Raw genomic sequence first — 19,053 nt, forward strand, 5'->3', positions numbered from 1 at the left:
AACACACATAGCTACGTAAGGGAGTGGTTGCACCACTCAACACACATAGCTCCGTAAGGGAGTGGATGCACCACTCAACACACATAGCTCCGTAAGGGAGTGGATGCACCACTCAACACACATAGCTACGTAAGGGAGTGGTTGCACCACTCAACACACATAGCTCCGTAAGGGAGTGGATGCACCACTCAACACACACAGCTACGTAAGGGAGTGGTTGCACCACTCAACACACATAGCTCCGTAAGGGAGTGGATGCACCACTCAACACACATAGTTCCATAAGGGAGTGGTTGCACCACTCAACACACATAGTTCCATAAGGGAGTGGTTGCACCACTCAACACACATAGTTCCATAAGGGAGTGGTTGCACCACTCAACACACATAGCTACGTAAGGGAGTGGTTGCACCACTCAACACACACAGCTCCATAAGGGAGTTGTTGCACCACTCAACACACATAGCTCCGTAAGGGAGTGGATGCACCACTCAACACACATAGCTACGTAAGGGAGTGGTTGCACCACTCAACACACATAGCTCCGTAAGGGAGTGGATGCACCACTCAACACACACAGCTACGTAAGGGAGTGGTTGCACCACTCAACACACATAGCTCCGTAAGGGAGTGGTTGCACCACTCAACACACATAGCTCCGTAAGGGAGTGGATGCACCACTCAACACACACAGCTACGTAAGGGAGTGGTTGCACCACTCAACACACACAGCTACGTAAGGGAGTGGTTGCACCACTCAACACACATAGCTACGTAAGGGAGTGGTTGCACCACTCAACACACACAGCTCCATAAGGGTGAGGTTGCACCACTCAACACACACAGCTACGTAAGGGAGTGGTTGCACCACTCAACACACATAGCTCCGTAAGGGAGTGGATGCACCACTCAACACACATAGCTACGTAAGGGAGTGGTTGCACCACTCAACACACATAGCTCCGTAAGGGAGTGGATGCACCACTCAACACACATAGCTCCGTAAGGGAGTGGATGCACCACTCAACACACACAGCTACGTAAGGGAGTGGTTGCACCACTCAACACACACAGCTCCATAAGGGAGTGGTTGCACCACTCAACACACATAGCTCCGTAAGGGAGTGGATGCACCACTCAACACACATAGCTACGTAAGGGAGTGGTTGCACCACTCAACACACATAGCTCCGTAAGGGAGTGGATGCACCACTCAACACACACAGCTACGTAAGGGAGTGGTTGCACCACTCAACACACATAGCTCCGTAAGGGAGTGGATGCACCACTCAACACACATAGCTCCGTAAGGAGTGGTTGCACCACTCAACACACATAGCTCCGTAAGGGAGTGGATGCACCACTCAACACACATAGCTCCGTAAGGAGTGGTTGCACCACTCAACACACACAGCTCCATAAGGGTGAGGTTGCACCACTCAACACACACAGCTCCGTAAGGGAGACACACAGCTCCGTAAGGGAGTGGTTGCACCACTCAACACACACAGCTACGTAAGGGAGTGGTTGCACCACTCAACAACGATGTACTGCCCGGCCCCTGCCAGCCTGGGAGGTGAACGGAGGGGGACCAGGCCTCTTTCTGGCCTCGATTCATAGAGAAACAATGTCACCTGACAGGTTGGAACACTTTGACGTCACACCTCTTTCATAGTTGTGATTGACGACACCATCAGATGAACTCAGACTGTTGGAAGATTGTTGGAGGTGGATGTAAGCAGTCTTTTCTTTGCATGTCTCCTCTACAAGGTAAAAGGTCTCACACTTTATCTGTATGTGAATTCACCATGGGATCCTAGAAGGTAGTGCTACAAATGTTTGATGAGTTATGGATGTATACTACATTGTATAGTATGACGGTAGAGGTACTTAACAATATTTTTACAGACCAGATTAACAAGTTAACCCATTCTGTGCAGGAACCCCTTTTGGTGTTTTAAGCATTATGTTATGCTTTAGCTGTTGAAAAATAGCAGATCTACAAGCTCATAGCGCGGCACCGAGTGCCGCGCTATGAGCTTGTAGATCTGCTATTTTTTGAAAAATCATGAAAATGTGCCTCAAATCTTTCAATATATTCTTTCAGAGTTTCAGTTTTTAACTCAAATCTTTGCTTCTGGAGAGGTCCCTGGAACTGTGATGGATAAACTGATTATATTACATATAATTTTTGGGGTCCTTGACATGAAATCTTGAGAACTACACTGATATAGAATTAGAAACATGAGGTTTTTCAGGAAAAAAATATTTTTTTTAAATGTCGATGTCGGGTCTAAATGAGTTAAATGAAAGTATGTCCGATCTCCGATCTGCTTCAGTCTTACATCATGTCCTTCCTACTTGTTCGATGCTTGGTTTAGGTACCTTTGGCGTCCGATCCTGGCACAGAGGATGCCCTTTCGCATACCGTGTTGGCGACAGAAGGATCGTAGCTGATTCCCATCCTATTGGTGGGCAACTCGGAAGGCGCTGAGGCGGCTTGACCCCTGGCTTGACCCCTGTGAGATGTGCCTGAGCGAGGCAACAGCTGAGTGAGTGCCTGTGTCGCCAGGTGTGCCTTCCTTGTCTGTGTTTTAACCCATTCTGACCTGAGATCAGATTCTATAAATGTCTTCTACATCCTGACAGTTTTCTGAAAAAGCTATGTTTCTATGTCAGTCGTTCTTTCGATTTTTCAAAAATAGCAGACCTACAAGCTCGTAGCGCGCCACTCGGTGGCGTGCTATGAGCTTGTAGATCTGCTATTTTTCAATAGCTAAAGCAGGGGTGGGCAACTGGCGGCCCGGGGGCCACATGCGGCCCCCACCTTCACTTAATGTGGCCCTCAGGTTAATGTCAGAAAACTGATATAATATTGATTTCAGCTGTTAAAATTCTACGACATGCAAACATGACCCGCTTTAATTACTTCAGTCTAAATTAGTAGCTCATTGCTCAACACAAGTATAATTAAAGGCATTTGAAATTACATAAAAAATTTCATTTTCAGGATTTCAATTCGAATATAGCAAAAAATTGCCGATCTACAAGCTCAAAACGCGTCGCGCTGCGACGCGTTTTGAGCTTGTAGATCGGCTATTTTTAGTAATATATTTTTAGTAATATATGGCCCTAGGGAGTGAGTGTGGAAATATAGTGGCCCTCTCCATCGTCAAAGTTGCCCAGCCCTGAGCTAAAGCATAACATAATGCTAACACCAAAAGGGGTTCCCGCCTAAAATTAGTTAAACTTGGTTTCAATGTTTTTAATGGTAACACTGTCTTGTTTTCAGTGAGTCGATATGGTAGTCGTCGTCCCTACTACTATTATATTTGGCAAGTTGTAGTCAGTGAGAATGTGTAGAACATAAACTCCACTGTTGTGGAGTTGTGCATCTTAGCATTGCAAGCCCTGTAGCACCTCGAAAACGGACTTGTTCTAACGATACTGCAAATGACCACACCATGACTTACAGGTTGGGGCTTCCATTAGTACAGGATGATGTGATGAGTAGAGCAGCTGTTCCCAAACCTGTTCGTGTCAAGGACCCCCAAATCAACATTTATTAGGCCACGGACCCCCCATTTGAAAACATATGGCAGTGACCCCGATAAGGGAGGGTTTTTTTACGGCTCTAGCAGTGATTCCGAAACATATTAATTTCATGGACTCCCAGTTTCACACGCATTATGCTACGGACGCCCGATTTAATGGCATTTCTATCTCTGGTACCCCGATTTATATTGTAAAACCACTGTTAATTTAACTCTGAGTGTACAAATGGAACCAAATGGACCCGTTAGGGTCTCTCTGAGTTACAGACCCATAAGGGTCCATTTGGTTCCTATACCGGTATATCTCTAATTGAGCTAGGTACCCCCTGGAACTCCCTCAAGTACCCCTAGGGGTCCCCGGACCCCACTTTGGGAACCCATGGTGTAGAGGGTGATGGATAAACTGACATGGGCTGTTCTCCTCCTGGACACTTGATAGTTCTACAAATAATGGATTGGATGTTTTAAAACCCATTTTGTGGCGGGAACCCCTTTTGGTGTTAGCATTATGTTATGCTTTAGCTATTCAAAAAATCACACCCGTGTGAACTGAGTGGTGTAAGGTATTATATAGCCTGATCAGCTCTGACGTAATGAAATCAGCTCTGACGTAATGAAATCACACCCGGGTGAACTGGGTGACCGTAGCAACCATGCTCATTTTTTGCGCACTAACAAAGCCAGTTGTAGGAGTGGTTTACACCACTCAAAAATAGCAGACCTACAAGCTCGTAGCGCGCCACCGAGTGGCGCGCTACGAGCTTGTAGGTCTGCTATTTTTGAAAAATCGAAGAACGACTGACATAGAAACCTAGCTTTTTCAGAAAACTGTCAGGATGTAGAAGACATTTTTAGAATCTGATCTCAGGTCAAAGTGGGTTAATATCGGTATAGTGACAATCTTTCACGACCAGGTGTAGTCGTGTAGCATTGTTTTACAGTGCTTATGATAGTGATTCAGTGTTTTTAGACTCTGGTAGAAAATGGGGGATCATGTACTGAAGGTCAGGGTGCACTGAGAAAACTGTTGCTCCTTTCTTTGTCCTTTTTTTCAAACTTAACTACAGGAGCGGTGGTTTAAAACAGGGGTTCTCAACGTTTTTGGCCGGGGACCCCTGGAAATGCTTTGGCAATGTCTCGGGACCCCCGCCCCGCCCCCTCCCGACCCCCAATATAAATTGACTGCTACAATAACCTTAACCCATTTTGGGCGGGAACCCCTTTTGGTGTTTTAAGCATTATGTTATAATTTAGCTATTGAAAAATAGCAGATCTACAAGCTCATAGCGCGCCACCGAGTGGCGCGCTACGAGCTTGTAGGTCTGCTATTTTTGAAAAATCGTGAAAATAAAATGTAAAAAAAATCTTTTTTTTTTTCTTTTTTTTTAAATAATTTGGGGACCCCCTAAAATAATTTGGCGACCCCCCGAGGGGTCGCGACCCACGGGTTGAGAACCCCTGGTTTAAAAAACATAGAGGAAAACTTGACCGAACACGACTCGCTCACTGTATATTAAAATGAAGTAAAGACTTCTATAGACTGAGACTTAGGGAAACATTTTTCCTTTTATTTTATTTTATAAAGTGCTCTGTGCACTTTGAGCACAGAGCACTTTATGAGCATGATAAGAAAAATGTTTCCCTAAGTCTCAGTCTATAGAAGTTTTTACTTTTACTTTTACTTTACATTTTGTTATACAGTGAGCGAGTTGTGTTCAAGTGTCAAGTTTTCCTGAAGGTAAGGGTGACATGCCTTTGATCATGGTCTTGTGTAGGTCATCACCACCAGCGTATTGATCATGGTCTTGTGTAGGTCATCACCACCAGCGTATTGATCATGGTCTTGTGTAGGTCATCATCACCAGCGTATTGATCATGGTCTTGTGTAGGTCATCACCAGCGTATTGATCATGGTCTTGTGTAGGTCATCACCACCAGCGTATTGATCATGGTCTTGTGTAGGTCATCACCAGCGTATTGATCATGGTCTTGTGTAGGTCATCATCACCAGCGTATTGATCATGGTCTTGTGTAGGTCATCATCACCAGCGTATTGATCATGGTCTTGTGTAGGTCATCATCACCAGCGTATTGATCATGGTCTTGTGTAGGTCATCATCACCAGCGTATTGATCATGGTCTTGTGTAGGTCATCATCACCAGCGTATTGATCATGGTCTTGAGTAGGTCATCACCACCAGTGTATTGAATTGTATGAGACGGCAACACCAGAAGGTCAGTGAAGGGAACTCGGGAAGGGGTAGATGTGAACATATCCCACATTATTGTGGAGTTGTAGGGGTTGGAGTGAGCATGATGGCAGACCAGCAGGTCAGATGTTGTAGGCCTAACTATAGGATAGGCCGGAGATACTTGTGTGCATTCAATTCAATTCAAATTAGCTTTTAACCCATTAACCTGGGAACAATTCTGCAAATGTCTTCTAAATCCTGACTGTTTTCTTCTCAAACACTTTCATGTCACTTTTCACAATTCTTCAAAAATAGCAGACCTACAAGCTCATAGCGCGCCACACTGAGCTTGTAGATCTGCTATTTTTCAATAGCTAAAGCATAACATAATGCTTACACCAAAAGGGGTTCCCGCCCAAAATGGGTTAATGCCATGAGAAAATGTCAAAGGCTCATTTGACCTTTTGAGACAAATGATTCAATGTGTCAACAAAACAATTACGTAGTTACCGCACTTTGGCTTTGTTTGTAGGGCAGTATAGTTGTGTGTGGTCCACTACTGTAATGTATACTAGTGCTATTCAATTGATCTGAGAGAGAGAGAGAGAGAGAAGAGAGAGAGAGAGGGGGAGAGGGGGAGAGAGAGAGGGGGAGAGAGATTGTGTGTACTTCACTTCCACCTGTCCTCTCTGTGTCCTCTCAACCCGTGCTGCTTGGCACAGTGTGGAGCCTACAGGTATGTGCACTGACTGCTTGGCACAGCGGGGAGCCTACAGGTATGTGCACTGACTGCTTGGCACAGCGTGTAGCCTACAGGTATGTGCACTGACTGCTTGGCACAGCGTGTAGCCTACAGGTATGTGCACTGACTGCTTGGCACAGCGTGTAGCCTACAGGTATGTGCACTGACTGTTGGCACAGTGGGGAGCCTACAGGTATGTGCACTGACTGTTGGCACAGCGGGGAGCCTACAGGTATGTGCACTGACTGCATGCACTGCTGACATTGAACGTAGCTACGAGCTAGTATATTAATGTCCAGTCCTCCTGTCCACCATGGAAAACTAGCTATAAGACGGCAATTGTGGCTACTTAATTTCTGTCACAGCTCCTAGTATGTCTGTCTGTACACACACCTTTTATTAATGGACGTGGATTTTTATGGGGTCTTTTTTCACTTCTGTTTCCAGCATTCTGTTTGTACAGCAATAGATTGATACACATACAGAGCAACGATAATGGGATCCTTCCAAGTTTATCTGCAGAAAACGAGACGATGGTTGAAGCTGGACCGGCTCAGAGAAGTGGGCCGCCAGTACCCGCTGCTCTGCTTCCTCTTGCTGGTTCTGGTGCTGTCCACGGTCCTGTTCAACAGGTAGGCTACTGGGCCACACAACATACTTACTTACTTACTTATATTGCTTAAATAGGCCTGACGTCGAAATAAATAAAGTCTTCTGAAAGAATATATATTCAAAGACTTGTGCCACATTTTCACGATTTTTCAAAAATAGCAGACCTACAAGCTCGCAGCGCGCCACTCGGTGGCGCGCTACGAGCTTGTAGATCTGCTATTTTTCAATAGCTAAAGTATAACATAATGCTTAGTTAAAACACCAAAACGTGTTCCCATCCAGAATGGGTTAATTCTTGTAATAGCCGTAAATGGTAAATTTATATAGCACCTTTATCCAAGGCGCTTTACATAGATTGTGCATTACGTTCACCCATTCACACACACATTCATACACCGATTGCGGCGGAAGCCATGCAAGGTACCAACCAGCACATCGGGAGCAATTTGGGGTTCAGTGTCTTGCCCAAGGACACTTTGACATGTAGCCAGGAGGAGCCGGGATTTGAACCGCCGACCCATGGATCATTGGACGACCTGCTCTACCTCTTGAGCCACAGTCGCCCGACTGTGGGCCGTACATGATGCCGTAAAGGCATCATGTAGCTTGATCATTGCTGTAGTTTCTTTTTGACGACAGTGATTTCTTGTGTTCACAGATATATACACATCATTATGGGATTTTGGTCCTTTCTGGCTGGCATGGTGACGTTCTACTGCCTTCTGGGACCCGAGACGCTGCTCCCCAACTTTGTTGTTTCCATCAAGCCAAAGATCAAGGTAGGTCGAAGGTCACTGATAGAGGGATGTCCTCAGTGAATGAGTTAACACAATTTGACCTGCGATCAGATTCTAAAAATGTCTTCTACATCCTGACAGTTTTCTGAAAAAGCTATGTTTCCGTCAGTCGTTCTTTGATTTTTCAATAGCTAAAGCATAACATAATGCTAACACCAAAAGGGGTTCCCGCCCAAAATGGGTCAATCAGAAATGTCCTTTACAATTGTAATCAGTGGGACAGTCCCACTGGGACTGGGAACCAATACGTTTCATAGCACCACCCCCTCAGCTCAGCATATAGGGTAGCTGGCCAGGCATAGGGAATAGGCGGTGTTTTACCCAGGTTGTTTCCTGTTCCAGTCAGGCTGTTGGGTGGTGTTTTGTTTGTGCTCGTAGCATCGAGGTAAGCTCTTGGTTTTACTAATATAGGGTTACCTGTCTCTAGGTTGATTTATGTCAACAACCTCCAGTTTATTTATTCTTTTTCTTCGTCAGAAACTGTGGAGCTCTGATCTAGTGACAGCCCTGTCAGCGTGTGTGTGTACACAGTTCAGAGAAACCAAGATAGGCTTGCCTCATACCGCAACAGCACAAACGAGCCGTTACGTTAAATTGTCTCCCAGTTAATTATGCAAATGCTTGTCTCGTTGTTAGACGCAGCGGCGAACGAGCCGGCTAATGTGTGTGCGTGTACACACCAGAGTCTTGAGGTAGGCTTCCGTCCGTATTTTGACAGCATAAAAGTTTGTGTTTGATGTGTGTCCTCATGATACGTTTGTTACACAGACGGTGTTTCTACCCAGTAATACACTGACAAGAGCCTGGCTAGCGTGGTGTCCGTTGTGCGTGTGTAAGCCGACACACCAGAGTTTAGAGGTAGGCTTACGGCCATACTGCGACAGCATAGCAGTCTTTGTTATGAGTAAAATGCAAGTCCTCATGATATGTTTATATTAGTCCTCATGACATGTTTATATTACACAGACGGTGTCCCGACCGAGCAAACACTGACTGTTTTACCAACAACCTGGATGCCCTGATGACCTTAACAGGGTATGTGCTCATTAGCAGTACAAAGTACATTTAATGCATGTTATGTATGATTGTTTGGCTACCTCAGCGTTGTACTCAGAATCTGAGTACAACCATGAAAGCGCTTTAACTATATGGTAAATCATGAGGCTAATTGAGGTTTGTGTTCCATTACAGATTGGACCTCATACTGTGAACCGCTGTTCTTTTTATCTTTTTTGTTTTGAATTCAAGTCTATGCTGCTATAGTTTTTATGTTTTTGTACTAGATCACACCCAAGTGGTGTTTTTAGAAGGGTCCTCACTTTTACTGCTCTAACCAAGGAGTTAAAACTAGTTAACCGCCAAAGACGGATATATTGGTTTAAGGATTATATTGCAGAGTTGCACTCAAGGACTACTGTCCCTTTTTACAGTGTGGTGTTCTTTTTGGCTTTTAGCCTTTTAGTGTTATTTTGCAGTGTTTAATGCCAACCATATTTGGCTCAGAGTGCTATTGCGTTTCTTTGCAGTGCTTAATGAGTGCATCCTAGTGCAATTGATTCAAATCCCTTTTGGGATTTGAATCAATTGCACTAGGATGCACTCATTTCCTATGTCCATAGACACACCGTTAAGCACTGCAAAGAAACGCAATAGCACTCTGAGCCAAATATGGTTGGCATTAAACACTGCAAAATAACACTAAAAGGCTAAAAGCCAAAAAGAACACCACACTGTAAAAAGGGACAGTAGTCCTTGAGTGCAACTCTGCAATATAATCCTTAAACCAATATATCCGTCTTTGGCGGTTAACTAGTTAACTCCTTGGTTAGAGCAGTAAAAGTGAGGACCCTTCTAAAAACACCACTTGGGTGTGATCTAGTACAAAAACATAAAAACTATAGCAGCATAGACTTGAATTCAAAACAAAAAAGATAAAAAGAACAGCGGTTCACAGTATGAGGTCCAATCTGTAATGGAACACAAACCTCAATTAGCCTCATGATTTACCATATAGTTAAAGCGCTTTCATGGTTGTACTCAGATTCTGAGTACAACGCTGAGGTAGCCAAACAATCATACATAACATGCATTAAATGTACTTTGTACTGCTAATGAGCACATACCCTGTTAAGGTGATCAGGGCATCCAGGTTGTTGGTAAAACAGTCAGTGTTTGCTCGGTCGGGACACCGTCTGTGTAATATAAACATGTCATGAGGACTTGCATTTTACTCATAACAAAGACTGCTATGCTGTCGCAGTATGGACGTAAGCCTACCTCTAAACTCTGGTGTGTCGGCTTACACACACACGCACAACGGACACCACGCTAGCCAGGCTCTTGTCAGTGTATTACTGGGTAGAAACACCGTCTGTGTAACAAACGTATCATGAGGACACACGTCATTCATCAAACACAAACTTTTATGCTGTCAAAATACGGACGGAAGCCTACCTCAAGACTCTGGTGTGTACACGCACACACATTAGCCGGCTCGTTCGCCGCTGCGTCTAACAACGAGACAAGCATTTGCATAATTAACTGGGAGACAATTTAACGTAACGGCTCGTTTGTGCTGTTGCGGTATGAGGCAAGCCTATCTTGGTTTCTCTGAACTGTGTACACACACACGCTGACAGGGCTGTCACTAGATCAGAGCTCCACAGTTTCTGACGAAGAAAAAGAATAAATAAACTGGAGGTTGTTGACATAAATCAACCTAGAGACAGGTAACCCTATATTAGTAAAACCAAGAGCTTACCTCGATGCTATTGCTACGAGCACAAACAAAACACCACCCAACAGCCTGACTGGAACAGGAAACAACCTGGGTAAAACACCGCCTATTCCCTATGCCTGGCCAGCTACCCTATATGCTGAGCTGAGGGGGTGGTGCTATGAAACGTATTGGTTCCCAGTCCCAGTGGGACTGTCCCACTGATTACACAATGAATGGTATGATAGAGTGATTGAAAGGATGTTATTTTAGGATCCTGTGAAGTGGCGTTGGATGTTTTGAAGTCTTGGAAGGTTTTATTGTCACATGCACATATAATAGCCTACAATATAAATTAGCTAGGCTAGGGTGGCACTGCAGGCAGTGACATGTTTGTACTCTCTTGAGATCGGCTATATCTTTTGTCCAAACGAGTATGACTAATGAGTACGAATAGGCAAGGCCAGGCAAGTTTGTAATTGCCTTGTTACAAAGGCAAGAATAAAAAACAAAAACTCAAAGTCACGAAAAACAAAAAATCAAAGTCACGAATAAAGTAATACAACGTGTGTGTGTGTGTGTGTGTGTGTGTGTGTGTGTGTGTGTGTGTGTGTGTGTGTGTGTGTGTGTGTGTGTGTGTGTGTGTGTGTGTGTGTGTGTGTGTGTGTGCGTGTGTCTCTGTCTCTCTGTCTCTCTCTCTAAATGATTACCTTTTTGACCTGGCTTGTTTGTGACTTCATTTGCCTTCTCTCTTCTTAACAGTCATACCAGCAGGAGGCGCTATTTCCACTGGGTCACAGCTGTGCTGTATGTGGAAACACCAAATGCAAAAGGCACAGGTGAGTCATCTGCCCGTGTTCTGTGCTCTGTAACACAGTAACACACACTGTTCTGTTATCCCCTCCTAGCTTTGCCCCCAGAAAGTCAAACAAGGCACTCCCTCCTCAGCGAGCTCCATGGAAGGAGCCCTGTGGGGAGTGGCTTTTTTTTCTCCATTTACTGTATGATTGTGAGCTTTTGTACACATTTTGAACTTGTGAAATGGCACATTCTGCACAATGAGTACTTTTACTTTTAGTACTTTAAGTACATTTTGATGCCGATACTTTTGTACTTTTACTCAAGTACATTTTCAATTCCGTACTTAAAGGTATATTCAGTGATTTCACTTCATTTAAATATCACTTATTTTTTTTTATTTTTTTTTTGGATAATCCTTCCTACCATAGAGTGTGCTGACCATATAAGGAGTTCCTCCCTGTCCCCAGTGAGTTTCAGTTTTGGTGGCGGGTGGCAAAGCCTTCATCCAATCAGGATGAGAGGGACTTTCCTCCAATCATGATCGAGTGGGGGCACATGCTGTTGGCCTGTGCTCATTTTGTTACCGGGGCGGACTGGGTGGTTTTCCAAATCACCCAAATCACTGAATGCTCCTTTTAGAACCACCCAAATCACTGAATGCTCCTTTAAGTAGTTCTAAATTGCAGTATTGGTACTTTTACTTAAGTGAAACAATTGAGTACTTTTTCCACCACTAGTCATTTCAGTATTGACCAGTTAAAGGCTCCTGTCAGAGTTGAGTCCTTGGTCTTACGTTCCCCTCTAGTGTTCAGAATATATACTGCAGTTATCCTGGGACATCTACTGTTGTAGGCTACTCCTTGCTGTTGTGTTACTGACACTATTCATGTGATTTTAGTATATTCTAATGACTGGATATTATATTAACTTTATTATATTCTAATGACTGGATATTATATTAACTTTGCTAAATGTTTATGTTTTGACAGGCCATCTTTATTGCTGGAAAAGTATCAGCCATGGTTTGATCTGAAGGTTCCCTCAAAGGTGGATGCGTCTCTTTCAGAGGTAATCATTATTATATATTATTATATTTACCTCTTTCAGAGGTAATCATTATTATATATTATTATATGTACCTCTTTCAGAGGTAATCATTATTATATATTATATTTACCTCTTTCAGAGGTAATCATTATTATATATTATTATATTTACCTCTTTCAGAGGTGATCATTATTATATATTATTATATTTACCTCTTTCAGAGGTAATCATTATTATATTATTATTATATTTACCTCTTTCAGAGGTAATCATTATTATATATTATTATATTTACCTCTTTCAGAGGTAATCATTATTATATTTACCTCTTTCAGAGGTAATCATTATTATATATTATTATATTTACCTCTTTCAGAGGTAATCATAGCATTATTATTTTTTATATCGGTGTTATATATCGTCGTGTCGGGAAGAAACCAGCTATATCCATTTGTTTTTTAAAATAAATAAGTGCTATTGGACGTCCTTTGGACACACTTCTGTGTGTGGGTTTTCAAATATTGAACCAATGAAAAGTATTATAAAGCGCTTCTGACTAAACCTCCTAACTCCATTGGATCCTCAAAACTCGGTCGAACCACCTTAAACTCCAACTTTTATTCCATCATTGATTAGAATGACGAAGAATGAAGTCAGAAATCTCCAAATAGTAAAAGCATCCTAACTCCACTTGAGCTGTATTTGGGTAAAGTGATGATAATATAAGGACACATTCAAGTATCTGACCATGTATAAAGATTAAAGAAGTCACCATATACCAACTTTGATGAGGCACTATTGTGTTGTTCTAAAACCATTTCTTTTGTTTTTCATTTCCTGAAAGGTTAATTTTGGGCGTAGCTGGTTTCTACCCGGCAACAGAGATATGTTCTGTACAGTATATAATGTATTCTTATTATGCTAATTCGATTTAACCCATTTAGGCCCGACCTCGAAATTAAAAAAAAATCTTCTAAATCCTCCAGTTTTCTGAAATAAATATTTTTCAAATTTTCAGAAATAGCAGACCTACTAGCTCGTAGCGCGCCACTCGGTGGCGCGCTATGAGCTTGTAGATCTGCTATTTTTCAATAGCTAAACCATAACATAATGGGTTAAATGCTATTTCTGCTTTTTGTGTTGTACAGATTCTGGAGTTGGTTCTGGAGAACTTTGTGTATCGTTGGTATAGGCAAGTATACTGGCCCTGTAATATTATTATTATTATTATTATACATTTCCTGTTTTTGGCAGAAATTACTCATTTAGGTTTATTTGCAGGAAAAAGACAGATGACGAAGCATTCATTGATGAGTTGAGAGTGACTTTGCGTTTCGTTGCAGCCGTGTTGGTCCGTCGCGCCCAAAAGGTAACAAACAGACACTCAATACTCAATAGATCCACTGTAGGCAGAGCCGGACTTACCTTGCTGAGGGCCCCCGGGCTGGAGCAAATTTGAAGCGCCTCGCGATTCGGCCGAGCCGCGAGGCCGAAAAGAATGTGGGCTATTTTGTTTTCATTTTGGGGTACCCAGGCCCCTAAAAAGAGAGAGAGGCAGGCAGGCAGAAGCTCTCAATGGTTTAACCATAATACAACTAAATACAATAACTATACACGCATTTCACTTGAATTGGATTTCAATACTTTACAATTTTATAATTTAGGAAAAAAAAGAAAAAAAAACTTTTTTTTATTTATTTTTTGGGGGCCCCCCTGGTCGGGGGCCCCCGGGCTGCAGCCCACCCGCCCAACGGTAAGTCCGGCTCTGACTGTAGGTCAGGCTTATGTTGCTGACTGACCATTGGAGATCACCATTTTTCTTTCAGGTTGATTTGGCCTCTCTCATCACAGAGAAGCTGCTTAAAGTTGTCACAAAACACATTGAAATCACCAGCAAAGCAAGGCAAAAAGGTAACAATGTATATGAATGAATTAATTAATGAATGAATGAATGAATGAATGAATGAATGAATGGATGGATGAATGAATGAATGAATGGATGGATGGATGGATGGATGGATGAATGAATGAATGAATGAATGAATGAATGCATGAATGGATGGATGGATGGATGGATGGATGAATGAATGAATGGATGGATGGATGGATGGATGGATGGATGGATGGATGGATGGATGAATGAATGAATGAATGAATGAATGAATGAATGAATGAATGGATGAATGGATGAATGAATGGATGAATGAATGAATGAATGCCTTTATTGCAGACTCAGGGTCCATAGAGAAACATACAAAATACAGTTATAACTAAAGGCTTTTAAGCCAATGTCTTCTAAGGCTAGAGGAGTATCTATAGTGCAACTTTTGACAGGATTATTTATACTGACGATGATGCTATTCACAGACTCATCCAAGCTGTTGTTGTTCTATTGTCTCCTGAATGTACAGAGAAGGAAATCGGAGAGCAACAACAGTATATTGACGACTTGTCTTTTCTCTCCGCAGTGAAAAGTGTGGAGCATCTTCAGCAAGCTGCTCTGGGGGAATACGGTCCTGATCTCCACGTGGCGCTCCGCAGCCGCAGAGATGAGCTTCTCTACCTCAGGAAGCTGACAGAGTTGATGTTCCACTACATTCTGCCACCCAAGGCTTCAGACTGCAGGTATTTGATTAACTCAGTGGTTCCCAAAGTGGGGTCCGGGGACCCCCAGGGGTACTTGAGGGAGTTCCAGGGGGGACCCATGTTTGGAACCAAATGGACCCTTATGGGTCTGTAACTCAGAGAGTGTACAAATGGAACCAAATGGACCCTTATGGGTCTGTAACTCAGAGAGTGTACAAATGGAACCAAATGGACCCTTATGGGTCTGTAACTCAGAGAGTGTACAAATGGAACCAAATGGACCCTAACGGGTCCATTTGGTTCCATTTATACACTCTCAGAGTTAAATTAGCATTGATTTTACAATATAAATTGGGGGTCCCAGAGATAGAAATGCTATTAAATGGGGGACCGTAGACTACTAATGCGTGTCAAACTGGGGGTCCTTGAAATTAAACGGGTTGAAAATCCAGACATAAAAATCTTCTCTTTTTTTTTTTTTTTTTTTTTACAATACTTATTTTATTTGGAAAAAGCAGTACAATAACAGCATTTCTATGCATACATAGGACACAAGTGCAGTTCCCAGGATTTTTTTTCCACCCCTCTTCCCTCCCTCCCCCCTCCAAGTGACTCCATCTCCAGTGTCTCTGTAACATCCTTGCTTTCTTCAGGACTACATATGGCATCAAGTCAACCCTTAACTGGGGCAAAGGGCAATATCGCTTCAGAGTGTACATTTCAGAAGGAGAAAAAGAGGAAAGAGTGATACAAATCTTCTCCAATGGGGGTCCTTGGCATATCTTTTCAAATGGGGGTCCACGGGCTAATTAGTGTCAATTTGGGGGTCCTTGATATGAAAAAGTTTGGGAACCACTGGTCTAGATTAAAAAAAAAAAATAATAATAATACAGGGGCCGGGTGCATTTTCTTTAGCCTGGGTTCCAGCCTGAATAATAATACAGGGGCCGGTGCATTTTCTTTAGCCTGGGTTCCAGCCTGAATAATAATACAGGGGCCGGGTGCATTTTCTTTAGCCTGGGTTCCAGCCTGAATAATAATACAGGGGGCCAGGTGCATTTTCTTTAGCCTGGGTTCCAGCCTGAATATTAATACAGGGGACCGGGTGCATTTTCTTTAGCCTGGGTTCCAGCCTGAATAATAATACAGGGGGCCGGGTGCATTTTCTTTAGCCTGGGTTCCAGCCTGAATAATAATACCGGGGACCGGATGCATTTTCTTTAGCCTGGGTTCCAGCCTGAATATTAATACAGGGGGCCAGGTGCATTTTCTTTAGCCTGGGTTCCACCCTGAATAATAATACAGGGGGCCAGGTGCATTTTCTTTAGCCTGGGTTCCAGCCTGAATAATAATACTGGGGACCGGGTGCATTTTCTTTAGCCTGGGTTCCAGCCTGAATAATAATACCGGGGACCGGGTGCATTTTCTTTAGCCTGGGTTCCAGCCTGAATAATAATACAGGGGGCCAGGTGAATTTTCTTTAGCCTGGGTTCCAGCCTGAATAATAATACCGGGGACCGGGTGCATTTTCTTTAGCCTGGGTTCCAGCCTGAATAATAATACCGGGGACCGGGTGCATTTTCTTTAGCCTGGGTTCCAGCCTGAATAATAATACCGGGGACCGGGTGCATTTTCTTTAGCCTGGGTTCCAGCCTGAATCGCTGCTTTCCGTGAATCTGTTTTGTCACTCGACAAACAAACAAAAAATCACCGAACGCAGCGATTCAGGCTGGAACCCAGGCTCCTTTTTGAGTGGTGTAAACCACGTGTCTGTCTGTCTGTCTGTCTGTTCTCTAAAAAATGAGCATGGTTGCTATGGTCACCCAGTTCACACGGGTGTGATTTCATTACGTCAGACATTACGTCAGACCACAGCTGATCAGTCTATATAAGACCTTACACCACTCAGTTCACATAGGTGTGATTTGTACTAATTCTACAGCAAAATTGACGTTAATATTGGCTTAACGAACCCATTTAGACCTGACATCGAAATAAAAAAAAAAGTCTTCTGAAAGAATATATATTCAAAGATTTGTGCCGCATTTTCACAATTTTTCAAAAATAGCAGACCTACAAGCTCGTAGCGCGCCACTCGGTGGCGCGCTATGAGCTTGTAGATCTGCTATTTTTCAATAGCTAAAGTATAACATAATGCTTAGTTAAAACACCAAAAGGGGTTCCCGCCCAGAATGGGTTGATATAATTGTTTTAGTAAATTACGAATTAATGATCAGATGGGGCAATATCAAAAAACGGAGACACCCTCCCCAGCGTACCAAACCCTGCACATTACAAGTTCACAACATGTCACAACATGTCCTTTGCTGTCTCAAATTCTTTCACCCATTTAGGCCTGACGTCGACATTTAAAAAATGTCTTCAAAATCCTGACAGTTTTCTGAAAAAACCTTATGTTTCTGTATCAGTGGTTCTCAATATTTCATGTCAAGAACCCCAAAAATTATATGTAATATGCCTCCGCCCCCCCCCCCCTCTGAAGCAAAGATTTGAGTTAAAAATTAAAATGTTCACTCTGTAAGTCTGTAATAAATTAATATATATTCAAAGATTTGAGGCACATTTTCACGATTTTTCAAAAATAGCAGACCTACAAGTTCATAGCGCGGCACCGAGTGCCGCGCTATGAACTTGTAGATCTGCTATTTTTTAATAGTTAAATCACCAAAAGGGGTTCCCGCCCAAAATGGGTTAAGCTTTTCCCATTTCATGTTTTATCCATGTTTTATCCATAGATCTCTCACTTCGCTGTTAAGAGAAGTCTTGGCCGGTTCCGTCTTCCTTCCCTCGATGGATTACTTGGCTGATCCTGTGAGTGTACAGTACACAATTATCCCATTTTGACCTGAGATCAGATTCTAAGAATATCTTCTACATCCTGATGGTTTTCTGAAAAAGCTATGTTTCTATGTCAGTCGTTCTTCGATTCTTTTCAAAAATAGCAGATCTACAAGCTCTACGAGCTTGTAGATCTGCTATTTTTCAATAGCTAAAGCATAACATAATGCTAACACCAAAAGGGGGTTCCCGCCCCAAAATGCGTTATTAAAGATTTATCTTTTCTGATGCAGTTTTGGGTGTGCTGTAGTTTCATATCATCTGAGGTTCTCGGTTGATATGACTTCTGTCAGACTCAGACCAATTTTTTAAACCCTATACCAAATTTGCACCTTAAGAAACGGAATGCATTCACTAGTGATTTTGTACTGCGGATTTGTTTCAACTAATACTGATTTAGCATAAAGTTGTTTGTTTGGTGTCAATTTCAGGACACGGCAAACCGTTTGATTCTCCTATTCTTCAACAACAACAACAACTCCCAAGTACGTTTGTATGTTTTTGTTGTTGTTATCAAATGTTTTTTATTTAAGACGAAATAGCACAATAAAACATGTTAACACCATGAATGAATAAAGAAAACAAAACAAGTAACTTGAACAGTATATTAATCAATGTATTTATTGCGACCGTAGGTCGCATTTACTATGAAATCGTACGTTTTTGTCCGTCAGTCAGTCAGTCAGTCAGTCAGTCACTCAAAATCCCCATACATGGGAAAGTGATGACATCATCAGGGATGGAGATCCCTGATGTCATGGTAAATGCGACCTGCCGTCGCAGTTAAGCCCATATACGGAGATCCCTGATGTCATCAATATTGGCCAGCAACTCCACATCTGACCGCAAACCTCAAACCCTTAGATCTCCATATATGTTTGTATATATTATATATTTGAAATGGGAGTGATTAAAACAACGATGTTTTCCTTCTTTTTTTTTTCAGCCTGCAGAGGAAGCCACAAAGCCAACTTCAGCTTTGGTGCCTTTCCTGCAAATGTTCTCCGATGCTCGCTACGAGAATCACTCTGTGAGTAGCTTCTCCAGCTGCACACACTGCGTGTCTGCGTTGAACTAAACCAGGGGTGGGCAACTGGCGGCCCGCGGGCCACATGCGGCCCCCACCTTCACTTAATGCGGCCCGCA

The 19,053-nt window shown here is 42.8% G+C and overlaps 1 protein-coding gene and 2 long non-coding RNA genes across 4 annotated transcripts in view; 2 read left to right on the forward strand and 1 right to left on the reverse strand.

The window, feature by feature from the left end:
• The first annotated feature begins 1,715 nt into the window (after positions 1-1,715).
• The window catches only part of LOC306916859 (sorting nexin-14-like), a 35,989-nt gene continuing 18,651 nt past the window's right edge, over positions 1,716-19,053 (forward strand). The window contains exons 1-13 of one of the 2 annotated variants that reach the window (XM_079494928.1): positions 1,716-1,771; positions 2,383-2,553; positions 6,937-7,121; positions 7,760-7,880; positions 11,377-11,453; positions 12,405-12,483; positions 13,611-13,654; positions 13,744-13,831; positions 14,289-14,373; positions 14,931-15,087; positions 17,805-17,880; positions 18,339-18,392; positions 18,854-18,937. In XM_079494928.1, the coding sequence (XP_079351054.1) occupies positions 6,985-7,121; positions 7,760-7,880; positions 11,377-11,453; positions 12,405-12,483; positions 13,611-13,654; positions 13,744-13,831; positions 14,289-14,373; positions 14,931-15,087; positions 17,805-17,880; positions 18,339-18,392; positions 18,854-18,937 (1,002 nt within the window). In that variant the 5' untranslated portion in view covers positions 1,716-1,771; positions 2,383-2,553; positions 6,937-6,984. Of the gene's footprint in view, positions 1,772-2,382; positions 2,554-6,936; positions 7,122-7,759; positions 7,881-10,623; positions 10,854-11,376; positions 11,454-12,404; positions 12,484-13,610; positions 13,655-13,743; positions 13,832-14,288; positions 14,374-14,930; positions 15,088-17,804; positions 17,881-18,338; positions 18,393-18,853; positions 18,938-19,053 lie in introns of those variants that run through there. The other variant, XM_079494929.1, reaches the window with a different exon arrangement.
• On the forward strand, positions 8,561-9,416 carry LOC306916882. Its single transcript, XR_013789042.1, has 4 exons — positions 8,561-8,590; positions 8,667-8,756; positions 8,865-8,933; positions 9,090-9,416. It is a non-coding gene; the product is annotated as an uncharacterized lncRNA (long non-coding RNA).
• Positions 9,536-10,628, reverse strand: LOC306916878. The gene is made up of 4 exons (XR_013789037.1): positions 10,353-10,628; positions 10,176-10,269; positions 10,022-10,090; positions 9,536-9,865 (listed from the first exon to the last, which is right to left on the reverse strand). It is a non-coding gene; the product is annotated as an uncharacterized lncRNA (long non-coding RNA).

The sequence above is a fragment of the Electrona antarctica genome (genome assembly GCF_951216825.1).
Source record: "Electrona antarctica genome assembly, chromosome: 24".
Classification (NCBI taxonomy): domain Eukaryota; kingdom Metazoa; phylum Chordata; class Actinopteri; order Myctophiformes; family Myctophidae; genus Electrona; species Electrona antarctica.